We start from the raw sequence: 17056 nt of genomic DNA on the forward strand, positions 1-17056 counted from the left end.
TCAGAACCAGTCTCTCCAGGACCTTCATGATGTGTGAGGTGAGGGCGACTGGTCTGTAATCATTTAGAGCAGAAGGAGATGAGGTTTTTGGAACTTGTAGTGTAAGTACGCAGTGTAAAGTAGTATTCCTGTTTCTGTTTCTGGGTTTAAAATGCGCTTCCTGGAGCATCTCCCACAAGATTAATTGACTGACTTAATGGATTCTTCCTCCGTACGGTCAAGCTGCTCCAACAACAGCTTGCCAGGGCTCAGATCTGGAGACTGTGCTGGCTGCATCACAGTCAGAAATCTGGTTGTAGCAGCAGAACCAGGCTCATAGTGGGCGGCCATCTGCCTCGACCGGTTGGGGTGAGTGGAAAGAGAAGAGAGAAACAGCAGGCAATAAAGACAACAACAAGCATCAAGAACATTGGGCAGGTGATCTGGATTCTGGAGATGTACAGCTCCAGGCCGAGGATACCTGCAGAAAAGTACAGAGAGAGGGAGACAGAGAGGAGGAAACACAACTAAAAGAGAGAGAAGACACAAAGTTAATGACATGAAATGGTGGAATTTGAATGGAGAGAGGAGAAAGGAGAGAGGAGAAAGGAGAGAGGAGAGGAGACATATACAGTACTACTACTGCTACAGGTACTACTGTTACTGTGTACAGCTAATCCTTTACTCTGCTGCCCTCTACTGAGTCTAACTACACATATACAGTACTACTACTGCTACAGGTACTACTGTTACTGTGTACAACTAATCCTTTACTCTGCTGCCCTCTACTGTCTCTAACTACACAAATACAGTACTACTACTGCTACAGGTACTACTGTTACTGTGTACAGCTAATCCTTTACTCTGCTGCCCTCTACTGTCTCTAACTACACAAATACAGTACTACTACTGCTACAGGTACTACTGTTACTGTGTACAGCTAATCCTTTACTCTGCTGCCCTCTACTGTCTCTAACTACACATATACAGTACTACTACTGCTACAGGTACTACTGTTACTGTGTACAGCTAATCCTTTACTCTGCTGCCCTCTACTGTCTCTAACTACACATATACAGTACTACTACTGCTACAGGTACTACTGTTACTGTGTACAGCTAATCCTTTACTCTGCTGCCCTCTACTGTCTCTAACTACACATATACAGTACTACTACTGCTACAGGTACTACTGTTACTGTGTACAGCTAATCCTTTACTCTGCTGCCCTCTACTGTCTCTAACTACACATATACAGTACTACTACTGCTACAGGTACTACTGTTACTCTAACTACACTCATTCATAAATGTAAGTTCTTCTACTACTTCTGATAGTAGTGCTAAGTAAAGAGTATTCTTTTCAACTATGGTACTATTACCATGCACTCATACTACTCTACTCTACTACTTTTGCTTTGTGGTACTATTGTCGGTGAACAAAAAGAACAACATCAACTTTCTGTCTGTTCCAGGAGTTTCTTCAACAAACAGGATCCGTGTACGTTTCAAACCCAGAAACAGAAAAAAGAATACTAACTTTACACTGCATACTGACACTACAAGGCCTAATGCTACTGCTACTACTGTAATATTCCCACTGCTAGTACTACTTAGTAGTGAAATGTAAGAACATTTAAGTAGTTCACTAACTAACCTGGATTTTGAGTATTTTCTCTATTAAACTGCTTTAGAACTACTTAAATGCATCATATTATATAAAGTAGTCCACTACATTAGTTTAACATGTTTTGTTACTATTCAGATTATTAGTATTGTTTTACATTAGAACTACAACCCACATATAAAATACAACAGATTAATAGAGAGAGCTGCCAGATTGTCCTGACCCTGTGTTTGACTTTCAGCGTTTCTAGTTATCTTGTTTGCTTATGTGTTACAGACCGGACTGTATTCTTGACCCTGAGTTTTGCCTACTCTTTAGAAAGACTGTGAATTGATTCTCTTTGCCTTTTCTGGTTTTGGACCTGCTCTCCTGCTCTTGCCCCTGTCTCTAAAATCAAAATACTGAAAACAATATTTGTTAATCACACCCTAGGTTTTCCTCTTTCCTCTCATCACCTGATGACCCCTCAAGTTTATCAGGTGATCTTTCGGAGGGGCCCGACCTCTAGGTTGGGAACCACTAAAGTAACTGTACATAAAACCAGCTCCACCTTGAACTGAAGAAATAATAACTACAGAACGTTTTGCACTTAAATACATTTATCTTACTTTATTTTATTTATCTATCTATTTATCTATTTAACACTTATTTACTTATGTGGAATTTCAAATAAAGGACATTTACTTACAAAGGTGCATTTTTACAGAGTGCCATTTGTACTTACCTACTACTACTACTACTACTACTACTACTATCACTAATACTACTACGACCACTACTACTACGACCACTACTACTACTACTACTATTACTACTACTGGATGTAACTTTACAGTCAGGAATGCTAAAGTCAGAGCTGCAGTTTGTAGTTTCAGCCACCAGAGAGCAGCAGCGTCAGTGTCTCTGTGATCGTTAAACATCTGGATCCATGTAATGATGAAATATCACGTGTCGTCATGGTAACAGGGATTCAGCTTCATGTGGAGGACTGACACGTCTTTTTCTGCTGCTGTGGTTCCTCTGGATCTGAAGCTGTTCTGTCCAGAACACTAAAAACAGCTGGTCTCAGTTTTGTCCTCTGTCTGTGTCCTGTCTTTATTTTTTAGCTGCTCTGTCTCTTTTCTCCTCGGCCTCCTCACTGATCACTGGTCACACACCAGTATGACACCCTGTTCTTTTACTGGACTCGAACTCCCGTCTCCTGGGTTCTGTTGTGTCTCCGGCCTCCGCCTTTTAAGCTTGGATGGTATTATTAGTTAACAGTCCCTAGACGTTTGCTGCTGTTACAAACATTGTTTCACAGGAAGTCCATCACTGCAGTGCTTCTGTTTGTTGAACCATTCTATTCATCAGCTACTTACTTGACCTTATGGCCTGTTATTGCTAATGCTAATGCTTCTTACATGTCACCAACCTGTAGAGGTTACCTAACCTATTAATTCACATGACCTTTTGAGTTGTTAGTGGAAAACACTGAGACTTTGCTTTACTTCATAGAAGTTGACATTAAATCAAATGTACTGAAATGTGTTTTTAGTGTTTCAGTACTTACAGTACTAACAATTTAAATCCCATTAGCTAATGTGTTTGTTCCACCAGGTTCAGTTTACAGTTTAAAATATTCTGTACATGTATACGTTTTGTGAAGTCTGTAATCTGAGTGAAATACAGATACAGAGGGATTTCATCCTTTTTATTAACTTATTAATGCTTCAAGATAAAACAACATCATGACTGTTTGTCTCAGTAGGTTGTGTTTCTGTTTTTGTGGTTTGTGATCTGTTGCTCTGATTAAAAAGAACAGATGCACCTTCAAAATCTGCAGTACTAACGTGAAAATGTTTTCATGACATCTCTGTAATTATTCTTCTCTTCATTATTTGAATTTGTATCAAATATTGAAATGTGATATGACCGTCTCTCCTATCATTTCATCACACTAAACTGTTTTTCCTCATAGATAAATAACACCTATGTGCCCTGGAATTATTTTTCTATAAGCAGAGTAGATGGGTGTGACTGGTGTTGTGTTATTAAAGCGACAAACCACAGCTAAAAACCACACGGGCTGATTGATGCAGGAAACAGCTTCTTTTATAAAACTCAATAACAGTTGAGAACAGATTAACATCTGCTGCTGTTCACATGTTCATCTCATCTCCCTTTATGTAGTTTTATGTTCATTTTTTTTTTTTTTGTTGTTCTCACTCTGCTGTTTTGATCATACATGTAAACAACTGAGTCATCAGCGAAGAGTTTAACATCAACTGTTGTACTGTGTGCTTTACTGTTGTAAAGTTGAATTTCTTCTTCTTATTATTATTATTATGTTGAATGATGAACACACACAACACTGATTAACGAGGCAACACCTCACAACAATGCTGTTTTTGTCCACTTTTTTCTCATTAGGTGTTGTTCTAACGTTTACGTCTATGCAAATAGCCAAGTACAGATCTTATTACTTTTTGACTTTTGTTTAACCAACAACCTCAGAATGCAAATTCTGCTACCCAGCACTCATGGTAAACAGTCAGAGCCATGCTTCATGCAAAAAAGCTGTAATTTACATTTTGTATATTGTCACTTCATCCGCTTTGCAGTAAGTCTGTTTGTAAATTTAATTCAGCATTTTGTTGTCACTTCATGGGAGTGACCCCGTCCTCCCATGAAGGAATATTAAATATATTTATATGTAAATGTAAATCAACACAAACAGTGTACATTCAATTTTATTGTGTTGCTTTCTTTAAATTGTAAATTCAAAAAACATAGTTAATATGCAATATCTCAGTTTATTGAGAAAGTTAAACAGAAAGATTTTGATATACTTGCCACACTGGGCATCAACAATATAAAAAATATAAAACTTTTACTGTGCAGAGAATTATATTCACAGTTGATCACTGATCATTTAAAATTTGTATTCATTATACATTCCACAAGTAAAAATATACCTAGTTTATGCTAGTGGCCTGATTTACCACGATCCTGAGAACTAAATTGAGTGAACAGTCTTGAAGATTGCTTGAAATATTGCATGATAGATAAAACGTGCTAACATGGCAAAGGCAGTTGTGTTTGTCACTGGTGTCCATCATGTACAGTCCGGAGAATGGAAATTTGCAATTGGCAAAATGTTCAAACTTGAGTCATCATGTGAGTAGTTGCTGGATGCTCCGTTGTCTGTGAGGATCCTCAGCAGAGAGAGTCCACAGCAGTACACCAGACTCTTCACTATCAGCACTGTGTAGAGCAGACAGAGCAGCTTCACCTGGTACTGAGACGGGACAGAAGCTGATGGTGGAAGAGCAGAAACCACTGAAAGACAAAAGGAGACAAATGTTTAGAGTTTCAGTGGGAAATGTTGATCTTCTGCTCCTTTGCTTTCCTTCATTGTCCATTTAAGGCAGGTTTACCATGCACTTGCTGTTCTGTATAAAAGGTGCAGAAGCATCAGGGGGAAACATTGGTGATGTTTTACTGTGAGACCAGTTACTGGAGTTATATCTCCTGTACACTGGAAGAAAACAGAATTTACCACATGTTTCAAATTCAACTACAGTGGTCGAACACTGTGTTGAGTTTGTTAATGATTACACTTATATTGGCAGTTTGGCAAACTGAACACTGAAGCATCTTGAGGGGGACCATACAGTCACCCTAAAGTGTAAGGTAAACAGGCTTAGTCGACTTAAAGACGGGCGGGACACCTTCTCACTGGCAGGTTTCTGTAGGGCATTCAATACGAAAATAAATCCCTGCTGAACACAGTCACCAAACCTTCATCACCTTGTTCTGTCTGAGCCGCCACTGTCCCTCCTTCATGTTTGACATGGCAGCTGTATTTATATGTGTAAAGAGCATCTCGATCCACTGTCCTGATGGAGGCCGTGTGTCCCGACTCTCGGAGCTCCAGCTGCTCTCCTTCAGCAGACGGCAGCTCTTCCAGACGACCATTCTCCTTTCGTCTTTTCCAGGAAAACTGGACCAGAGGAGGAAACATGTCTGAGGCCACACACAGCAGGGAGCTCTTCCCCTCCAGGTGGTCTCTGGATGCTGCTGGGTACACGCTCACCACGGGCTTCAGCACCTGCTCACCTGAAGCTTGAAGCAGCAACAAGCAGCACAGACACACATTCACACAGTCAACAGCAGCTTCCAGCACTGCAGCAAATTCAGTGGGATCCTGGAAACCACCTGGACTCTGATCTATTAACTACTTTACAGTGATGTCAAAGTTAAAGTGGAGCAAAGAAACACACTCATATGAGCGTAAACGACACAAACCGAACCTGTAACAACTCATTTATCCTGGTTTAGTTCTCTGTACATGGACAAATAAAGAGACATGGATGTTCAGAGACGTCACCAGAATATTCCACTGAAATATATTTAGTGTTCTGCTGCCTCACTCTATGTTTTCAGACTGTTCTTTTGGAAAAGAACTCAGTTTTCCACCAGCACTCAAACGCAACAGACGTCTGAGGATCAGGGAGCGAGGCTGAGAATCTTAAGCTCCACACAGAAAAATAACCTGAGGAACATATTTGATAATCTGTGAATAAACACAGAAGAAATACTGTTAGAGATTTATCAGCAGAGAAATATTTAATTTTTTTATTAATTACAATTGTCAACAACTTAAATTACCACACTATTTGTAAATGTGGTTTTTAATTATAGATAATGTATCTAAAGACATCTGTCATCAACAATAAAGCTTTTTGATTTAATTCCTATGATAAATATGTTTTCCACAGAAAATACAACAGTTGTAATTTCAAGTTATAATAAAATATATCTAATGTAATTTAGAATTACCATTAAATAGTCATTAATAAAACATACATCGATTAATGACAATATAAATGTATAAAATCTGAATTTTATAGTTACAGTCATACATCAATATTTGCACATATTTATTATAATTTAAATAAAATGGTGGTGAAGTGAAGTTTCTGATCCTGAAATTCTAAATGTAATAAATATTATCATATTAAAATATGTAATGCTGATGTGAAACACATCAACCATCACAAACATTTCTGTGATCATGAAGTTAGTTTTAGTTTTGCATTCAGCTTCTTATTGTCAATTTACACATATTTATTAAAAAGCTGTTTCACTTATTTCACATTATCTTGTTTTAGCAAATTACTGAGACGAGCGAAATAAAATGTTTAAAATATTTTGTAATAATAAAATTAAATTTTATTTATCTATGTTTGTAGAAATAAAGAATCAGTTTAGATTTAAACGTGTTTTCAGTTTTTCACATATTGCAGAAAAAACTCAAAAAACTTACATCAAGTCTAAAACTACACAAACTGAATTTAAACAAACCGTCAACATCTACAATAAAATGATTTAAATGAAATAAAAGTTGATTCTTACCTGTTACATACAGTTTAGTTCCTGAACTAAACACAGGGTAGTCAAATCCTCCCACAGTGACAGAGAGTGGTACAAAAACCTGTCTGCTGTTGAATGTGTCAGCTGAGGTGAACGAGTGCAGATGATGAACCAGGATCAGATTTCAGCTCCATGAGGTTTTTCTCTAATGTTCAGATCAACACGATTTGTTTTTCTTTTCTTTTCTTTTCTTTTCTTTTCTTTTCTTTTCTTTGCTTTTCTTTAGTTTACAACTGAAACGTTGCTGTTATTTTGCTGCTTGCTGAACATCCACTGTGTGAACACTGCAGGAAGTTTAGGAGCAAGATTTTTTATTCACCACATATTTTGTATTATAATATTTTCCAGTGTAAGTCACATGCTCAGACTTTTTTAAATGAATTCACAGACTAAACTTAGTTTCCTGTATTTGATGTATGTTGTTGTTAATATAGTTGACGTTGCAGTTCTCTGGGTGGTTATGGAGAAACTTTAGTCCTGTTGATGGCGCTAGAGAAAAGGTCAGGAGGTCACTGTGAGTGTTAGGATTCATCCTCTAATAATCCACAGCTGGAAGAACAAACTTCTGAGCTGACCTCAGTCCAACATCTGTCTGTTCAGCTGCTGCAGGTTTTCATTAAGAGATGAAGGAATTTTAAAATGTGGTATTTTTTATTTGAACCTTTTCTCCTGGATTCTGTTCTGATCCTCTGTTACTCATGATATTCTTCTTCTTCACATTTTCAGACAATAGAAAACTGGATGAAAGTAAATAAAGAAATTCCCTCAGTTTGTTTGTGTCTCTTCAGATAAAGAAGAACCTGTGCTGTAGTTTCCTGCTCTCTTCCTGTTACAAACACTGTTTGACATCTGTTCATCTGTTGGTTTTTGTTCAGGCTGCAGGAATCATTTCTCACTGTGGGAACCTGTTATCCAACATGAGCAGTAGTAGGAGGCTGAATGATCCAGTTTAACTTTCTTTATCTCCAGCTCCCAGCCCTTTCCTTTATTCACAGATGTGAAATCATCTTCCTGAGGATGATTGTACCTTTTATCTATGTCACCATCAGTCTTACCAATGACCACAATCATTGTAAATGTTTCTGTCTCTTTCTTCTGGTACCAGTAAACACCATAAGCTCCACACTGGTCCGTTCCTTCACAGCTGAATGAGACAGTTTGTCCAACTCTCCTGGTCAATGTCAGATCATCCTGAACCAGCTCTGCTGCCATGGAAACCAGTGCTGCAGAGAAACCGAGCCATAGATGAAGGTTAGTGTGACAGTGTTGGTTAAAGGTGGACTTTGTTGGCTCCTGATTGGCTGGAAACACTCACCTGAACACAGACAGCACAGAGCAGCAGCTGGGAGGAAAAGCATTTTGTGCAGTGGTGTTTCCTCTGGTGAACCTGGGGAGAAGTGGCGCTCTGATGCAGCTGAGGCCAAACAAGGACGAGCTGTGAGATCAGACGAGGGCCACGTGGTTTCTAACGGCTCCTCCGACCTCCCATCAGCCCACAGATAAGCTGCTGCTGTTTCCTGGTGTTGATTTGAATCTGAGTTAAGTGAAAATCTCTAGCGAATTAAAGCCTCATTTTAAATGTTTTAAAATGTATTACTTGTTTTCTACCTTTTTACAATTTAAAATTTGTGCTACAATAAATAATAGAATTAAAACAAGTTATTATGTATTTGCATTTCAAACTCCTAACAAAGTTAAACTAATAACGACGGATTCAGCTCAAACTGAAACTGACTGTTGCTGCTTTACTTAATATTTCAGTTGTTGTCACAGTAGTTGTGTGGTTTTCTGCTGAGTCTGAAGTTTGAAACACTAAATAAAAAAAACAAATGTCTGAGTTTCACAGTGAAAATTATCATTTCAGCAACATTAAAGTAGAAACAGCTTCTATTTGTCAGTGTGTGACTGATCAAACTGAGTCTCTGACATGTTGTTTGTGACTCAGTGAAAAGTTTGTTGGTGTTGATTTGAATCTGACAGCAGATAAAAAAAAACCTTCATGTTCCCACAAACACATTCAGGTTGGTGGAGAATTCAGTAACACAGACTGTTATCTGAGGTTTAACAGCTGGGATAAAAATACAAAGTACAAATCCACAGAGCTGCTCCTCCACTGGGATTTGAACCCTTCAAAGTTCCTCTAACATTAAGAATTCAAATTCAGGTTCAGTCTTTATCAAGTTTGTTTTTGTTATTGTTATTGTTGTTATTTTTAGTTAAATATTTAAATTACAAAAGAAAATTACCTGTGATTTTATTGTATATTTCTTTTTTATAATAAAATGTTCAACAGTCTCCTGAACAATATTCACACTGAGAGAAAAACACTTTAACTCTGTTTCTGTTTCTTGTATTTACACTAAAGTACTTGTATAAACATTTAATGTTATTTTAGATATTGTACATTATTTTACAGTGAATCGTTGCAGTTCCACCTCAGTACTTGTACATCTTCTACTAGTTTAATCTTTTTTAGAAATATAGAAACAAAAACCCACAAAACAAACAAAATGTGATCAAATCTGTGAACATAGTTTTTATCTCTGTGATGGTTTTTTCATTTCAGTTTTAATCAGTTTCCTTTAAACATCAAGTGTTTGTTCAACACTTAAGACACAGTAAAGTAACAGTAGTACTACTGCTACAGGTACTACTGCCCTCTACTGTCTCTAACTACACATATACAGTACTACTACTGCTACAGGTACTACTGTTACTGTGTACAGCTAATCCTTTACTCTGCTGCCCTCTACTGTCTCTAACTGCACATTGATTCCTGAATGTGAGGCCTACTACTACTACTTCCTCTACAAGTACTGCTTTTATCTGGTACTAATAGTATACCAATAGTATACTAATAGTATATCCTAATAGTATAGTTACCCTGCTCCAGTATTACTACTCTAACATTACCAGATATTACTACCTCAAATCTTCTGTTCAGTAACATCTGCACATGTTTTAGGTTCTCGATGATGTTTAACTCAAACTTTTTCATCAGGTCTGATGGTTTAGAGGAGCAGACTTTAAAACCGCGAGGAGTTCTTAAGTTCTTAGTTTAACTGGACTCAGCAGCACCTGAACGACACAGGTCACTGGTTTGAAGTCAGCCTTTAACTACATCATGGTGAAAAGACCTGTAGTAAAGTTTCCAGTGCAGGAAGTTGATCTGTAACAGAGTATTTCTACCCTGTGATACCTTAACTTACAAGTACTGATACTTATACTGTGTTCAGTCAGTACTTTGTGTAACCAGGTGAAAAATGTTTGGGTTCCTGTGAACAGGAAGTAGTTTGACTGTTGCGTTTCACAAAAGGAAATAAAAACTCCACAAATAGGGACTTTGAAGCATCTGGTGTCATTTAGCTAGTTTCAAATCTTGGTACCAGGTTTCCTCTGTATCCCGTGCACGGTTGTGCACAGTAGAAAACCTCCAAACAATGCGGCAGTGGTGAAGAGTGATGGGGCTGCAGGACCCCAGAGGGCGCTGTTGTCTTCATGCGTTGAGGTTGACCTGGAGAAGGTAGAGTTTGATGAAGGGGACTGAGGGCTGGTGTGGACATCACCAGAGCTGATGTTTATTCTTTTACACTATGAACACTGAGTTATCTGCAGTTAGATAAGAACTGTACTGTGTTGGACTGTTAGAGAAATACTGCTGAAAACAGACAATCCAAGGTTACAGAAGAGCAGCAGAGTGTGGGGAGTAAACCAGCAAGAAAAAGGAGGGTGAGGACGAGATCCTGCAGTGAGACGAGAGCTACGCAAACATGTCAGAGCTCATCGTCCGTGATAAAAGTACGTGAAGAGGCGTCTTTGTGGGGTCAGAAGAACCAGAGCTTACAGTGAAGAGATAAATAGAGAGATAGATGGATTTGAGTTGTATAGAGTGGTTGAGGATGCACGTTATGGAGACTACTTTCAGTTCATTGTTCCTAACTGCTAACAGACACAGGTTCTTGAAGCATATAGGACGGTTTGGGCCCCCAAGGCCGAGAAACAACCCTACAGCTGCTGAGACAGAAAGCATTCAGGGTAGGCAAGCACAGAGATGTTGAACAGTCCCAAGATTCACCAACCTATGAAGTCATTTAAAACTCTAGAGGTGGCTTCAGTGGACTTCACTGTGCTAGAGCCAACCACTGATGGCAGAGAAAATGTTCTGGTGATCACAGATGTCCCCCCCGTGCCTGGGGTTAGGGTTATGGTTAGGGTTAGGTGAAAAGGTTTACTGCCCACCTGTAGATATGGACCTGCCGGTCGCAACAAAATCCAAGATGCATGGAGGGCAACTGTAGAAATATTAGGGATTACTTACACCGTACAGCCTGTAGAGGGTGTTGGACCAAGACCAGGATGTACAGACCCTTGTCCCAGTTTGGAGTCAGGTGTTAAGTCCCCAATACCTGAAGTACAAGAGCTAAAGCAGGGACTCATTCAAACCCTCATCATGAGCCCAGGTCACTTTTACACTTATCACACGTTCGGACAGATTTGGGTTCTGTATTTCTCAGGGAAGCTCTAAAAGGAGTTAAGAAGAAGTCTAGTGTCATCGAGGACTGTGACAGTGAGCAGGGCAGAGTTGAACCAGGTGGATAAATGGGAGGGTGTCAACAAACCCTGTAAACAGGAAGTAGTTTGACTGTGTTTGTCAATAGATGAGGTGCCACTGTCATATTTTCTTTTTTCTTTTTTTCTTTTTTTGTTTATTTAATTTTATTTATTATTATATTAGAATTATTTTTTGCCTCAGAGTTTTCAAGATTCAAGATTCAAGATTCAAAAAACTTTATTAATCCCAGAGGGAAATTGTTTTGCCTCATTACCATTGTTCTCAAAACAGACAGAAAGAAAAGGAACCACAACCAGGAAAGATCCAACACCAACATAAATACACAATAACATTAATACCGAAAAACCCAATATATATATACAGAATACGTAAATAGATAAATGAAATTGGGTCAATGTATTCACAGCAAGTATATGACAGTATCACTTCCCCCACCCCTTACAGAGGGGGGAGGAATTGTACAGATTGATTGCCACAGGTAGAAAGGATCTCCTGTGGCGCTCTGTGGAACATTTAATGTTAATAAATCTTTAGCTGAACATGCTCTTCTGTCCAACCATCACACTGTGCAGTGGGTGGGAGGGGTTGTCCAAGATTAAGAGGAGTTTAGACAGCCTCCTCCTCTCAGCTACAACATGTAGAGGGTCCAGCTCCACCCCCAGAACAGAGCCAGCCCTCCTGATCAGTTTGTTTAGTCTGTTAGTGTCTGACACCTTCATGTTGCTGCCCCAGCAGACCACAGCATAAAAGATGACACTGGAACCACAGACTCATCAAACATCCGCAGCATGGTGCTGCAGACGTTGAAGGACTGAGTCTCCTCAGGAAGTACATCCGGCTCTGAGCCTTCCTGTACAATGCTGATGAGTTTTTGGTCCAGTCCAGTTTGTTGTCCAAGTACACTCCGAGGTATTTGTACTCGGACACGACCTCCACCTCCTCCCCCTGTATAGAGAGAGGGATGACAGGACTCCCAGATTTCCTGAAGTCCATCACCAGCTCCTTTGTTTTGTTGATGTTCAGTTGCAGATGGTTGAGTCCACACCAGTCAACAAAACTGTCCACCACTCCACGGTACTCTGTGACATCTCCACCCTTAATACATCCTACAACTGCAGAGTCATCAGAGAACTTCTGAAGATGACAGGACTCTGAGTTGTACCTGAAGTCTGAGGTATACAGGGTGAAGAGGAATGGAGACAGAACTGTCCCCTGTGGAGCACCTGTGCTACTGATCACAGTGTCAGACACACAGTTCTGCAGGTGGACGTACTGTGGGCGGTTAGTGAGGTAGTCCATGATCCAGGAAATCAGGGGAGTGTTGACTTGCATGTTTTTTAATTTCTTTCCCAGCAGTGCAGGCCGGATGGTGTTGAATGCACTGGAGAAATCAAAAAACATGATCCTCACTAAGCCCCCAGGCTTGTCCAGGTGGGTGTAGGTGCGATGGAGAAGGTGTATGATGGCGTCATCCACTCCAATATGGGGTTGATAGGAAAACTGGAGGGGATCAAGTGAGGGTTTGACCAGAGGTCGGAGGGACTCCAGGATCAGCCTCTCAAAAGCCTTCATGATGTGTGATGTCAGAGCCACTGGTCTGAAGTCATTGAGGACTCTGGGACGTGGTGTCTTATTCACAGGAACAAGGCACGACTTTTTCCACCCTAGAGGAACTCTCTCCAGGTGCAGGCTGAGGTTGAAGATGTGTTGGAGAACAACACATAGCTGAGGAGCACAGGCTTTCAGCACCCTTGGACTGACCCCATCAGGACCTGCAGCCTTTGTGGGGTGAAGCCTGTTCAGCTCTCTTCTCACCTGGTCAGCTGAGATTGTTAGGGTGGTAGCTGAGTCGTGTGGGGGAGGGACTGAGGAGCAGGTAGTGAACTGAAGTGGGCTCTGTGACTCAGCCTGGAATCGATTGAAAAAATGATTCAATTCATTGGCTCGGACCACAGTCCCCACATTCTCCTGGCTGCTGGACTTGTAGCCAGTGATGGTCCTCATGCTCCTCCAAACCTCCCTGGTGTTGTTCTGTTGAAGACTCTGTTCCAGTTTTTTCCTGTAAGCCTCCTTCCCCTCCCTGATCTTGACAGACAGCAGTCTCTGGACCCTCTTTGCTGCCTCCCTGTCTCCTGATCTGAATGCTTTCATTTTGTCATTCAGGATGGCTTTGATGTCCTGAGTGACCCAGTGTCTGTTGTTTGGGAAGCAGCAAATGGTTTTTGTGGGTACGTGGGTGTCCACACAGAAATTAATGTAGTCAGAGATGCAGTCTGTCAGTCCATCAATGTCGTCACCGTGAGGTTCACAGAGAGTCTTCCAGTCTGTCTCTTCAAAGCATCCCTGCAGGGCAAGGTGTGCCCCCTCTGTCCACCTCTTTACAGTTTTAATGGTGGGAGGCTGCCTGTGAACCAAAGGTGTGTATTGTGGGAGGAGATGTACCAGGTTGTGATCCGACTTTCCCAGAGGGGGGAGGGGATCTTATATTTCACAAAAGGAAATAAAGACCCCACAGATACAAACTTTGAAGCAGTTTGTGTCTTTTCTCCCCGGCTTCATTTGTTATGGAATATTCTCTATATTAGGTCATTCGTGATTTTACATCAAATGAAAAACAAGCAAACATAAAGAGGCATGAACTTGTGCCACTGTCAGCACTGTACCACCAGTAGGTGGTGCTATGCTCTCAAAAACACACTCAGGTGAACCTGCAGTAAATGTCCTCTCAGTACTGGATACTGGAAACAAAACACTTTAGACAAGATCATTGTAGGTGTTCTCCTGCGTATTGTTGTCATTCAACGATTTATTACCACACAGTATGAGTTTGTCCAACTTTACTGGTTCTGTGGGAACAGGTGGAACGGCTGTTTTTATTTATTGTCGTTGTTGTTGTTGTTGTTGCTGTTGTTTCTTTTCTATTGAACATATCCAGCAGAGTCTGGAAAACCTGAATATTACAGCCATGTGGACCTGTTCCTGCAGCAGAACTGCACAGAAACCACCGAAACAATGAACATCAGAGATCACTGGAACTCTTACAGTAAAAAATTATCCCACCGTCACCCCCCTCCTCTTCTTCTACCATACCCATCTCCCCTACCCATCTGTCAGTGACTAGCAGCCAGGTGAAGAGGCAGCTGGAGAGGCTGAATCTGAATAAGGCAGCAGGACCTGATGGTGTCAGCCCCATAGTCCAGAAAGGCCTGTTCTGACCAGCTCTCTGGGATTCTACAGCACCTCTTCAACCTGAGCCTGAGAATGGAGCAGGTGCCAAAGGTTTGGAAGACATCATGTCTGACGCCAGTTCCAAAAACCTCATCTCCTTCTGCTCTAAATGATTACAGACCAGTCGCCCTCACCTCACACATCATGAAGGTCCTGGAGAGACTGGTTCTGACTCATTTGAGACCTCAGGTTGAGACATCACTAGACCCACTGCAGTTCGCCTACCGTCCCCGGGTTGGAGTAGATGATGCTATTGTCTACCTGCTTCAGCGAGCTCTCTCACACCTGGACAAGGCAAACAGCACTGTGAGGATCTCGTTCTTTGATTTCTCCAGTGCCTTTAACACCATCCAGCCTGTCCTGCTGAGAGAGAAGCTCCTGAAGATGCAGGTAGACTCCTCCACAACCTCCTGGATCACTGACTACCTGACAGACAGACCCCAGTTTGTACGACTGCAGGGATGTGAGTCTGAGCGGGTGGTCAGTAGCACAGGAGCACCTCAGGGGACTGTCCTCTCACCTTTCCTCTTCACCCTGTACACCTCAGACTTTCAGTACAACACTGAGTCCTGCCATCTGCAGAAGTTCTCAGATGACTCTGCAGTGGTTGGGTGTATCAGCGGTGGGGAGGAGACAGAGTACAGAGGTCTGGTGGACGGCTTTGTGAAGTGGTGTGGGAACAACCATCTCACCTTGAACGTAAGCAAGACCAAGGAGATGGTTGTGGACTTCAGGAGGAAGAAAACTGGCTTTGACACTGTGTCCATTCTGGGTGAGGTGGTGGAGAGGTACAGATACCTGGGAGTTCACCTGGACAACAGACTGGACTGGAAGTTCAACACAGAGGCTGTATACAGGAAGGGACAGAGTAGACTCTACTTCCTGAGGAAGCTCAGGTCCTTTAATGTGTGCAACAAGATGCTGCAGATCTTCTACCAGTCTGTTGTAGCCAGTGTGATATTCTTTGCTGTTGTCTGCTGGGGCAGCAGCATCAGAGCCAGCGACACTAAGAAACTGAATAAGCTGATCAGGAAAGCTGGGTCTGTGCTGGGGGCTTCTCTGGAACCTTTAGAGCAGGTGGTGGAGAGGAGGATGCTGCACAAGCTGCTGAGCATCATGGAGAACAGCTCACATCCTCTCCACAGCCTGCTTATCAAACAGCGGAGCAGTTTTAGTCAGAGACTTCTCCAGCTCAGCTGTGACAAGGAATGGTTCAGGAAGTCATTTGTGCCAACAGCCATCAGCCTGTACAATGACTCCCTGACAGAGAGTCAGTGTCCACGCTGATGGTTTAACAATGTGTAACTAAGTCACTTTACATTCAAGTCCTACTGTGTGTTTTGTTGGTATTACTGTCTATTCTCTGTGTTATTCTTGTACTGTGTCTCGTGTATTGTTGTGTAGATCATGTTACTTAATGTTCAATGTTTTTGTGTGTAATGGCTGCAACACCAGAATTTCCCCTTGGGGATCAATAAAGTATCTATCTATCTATCTATCTATCTATCTATCTGTTAGCATGTTACACTCTAATAAAGAGCCAACAATGATCAGTTCTCCTGAGTTCTCGTCTCTACTGCACAGTTTCAGACGGTTCCTTAAAATTTTACCTTCATTTGAACCAGATTTTTCTTTTATGTCACAAATCTCAGAGTTGGAGTTCAGAGTCTATGGAGAACAGAAGCTGCTCAGTGACTCATTATGGATTATGACCTCTGCAGTGTTTAATAAAGTTTGCAGCAGAAACATGTGCAGGAGAAAATAATGAATATATCAGGAAATACAGAAAATACAGCTGAAGATATAGAAGGAAAGACACAGAATAGATTCGTGCAGTTTGGTGCTGAGAGAAGAGTTTCAGAGCTGAGGTTCAATGTCTGAACAGAGAAGAATCCACATTTGATCATTATTAACAAACCTGTAACAGAGTCACTTTGTCTGAACTTGTCTTCGATTTCAAATCTTTGATTCTGTTTTTTCTACTCTGTCCTGGTTCAATAAGATGAGACATGTTTGATCATCATCAAACCCACCGTGTGGTACTGAGCTCGGAGGATTTAAAGCAGCAGCAGAGACTCTAACATTCACCACAGGAGAACAGCATAGTGTACACAACATGTCAGTAAAATACTTTGGAGGTAAACGTAAACGATTGATTTAATTCAATTCAATTCAATTTTATTTGTATAGCACCAATTTGCAACAGAAGTTATCTCAAGGCACTTTACAGTGT

General features: G+C 41.0%; 1 protein-coding gene across 1 annotated transcript; it reads right to left on the reverse strand.

Moving 5' to 3' along the window:
- Nucleotides 1–4271: 4271 nt before the first annotated feature.
- Nucleotides 4272–8234, reverse strand: LOC113171870. The gene is made up of 4 exons (XM_026374609.2): nt 8078–8234; nt 7005–7145; nt 5397–5711; nt 4272–4925 (listed from the first exon to the last, which is right to left on the reverse strand). The coding sequence occupies exons 1-4, from the start codon at nt 8232–8234 to the stop codon at nt 4702–4704; spliced, it is 837 nt and encodes a 278-aa protein (XP_026230394.1). The 3' UTR covers nt 4272–4701.
- Nucleotides 8235–17056: the final 8822 nt, after the last annotated feature.

Source organism: Anabas testudineus, chromosome 17 (assembly GCF_900324465.2).
Source record: "Anabas testudineus chromosome 17, fAnaTes1.2, whole genome shotgun sequence".
Lineage (NCBI taxonomy): Eukaryota > Metazoa > Chordata > Actinopteri > Anabantiformes > Anabantidae > Anabas > Anabas testudineus.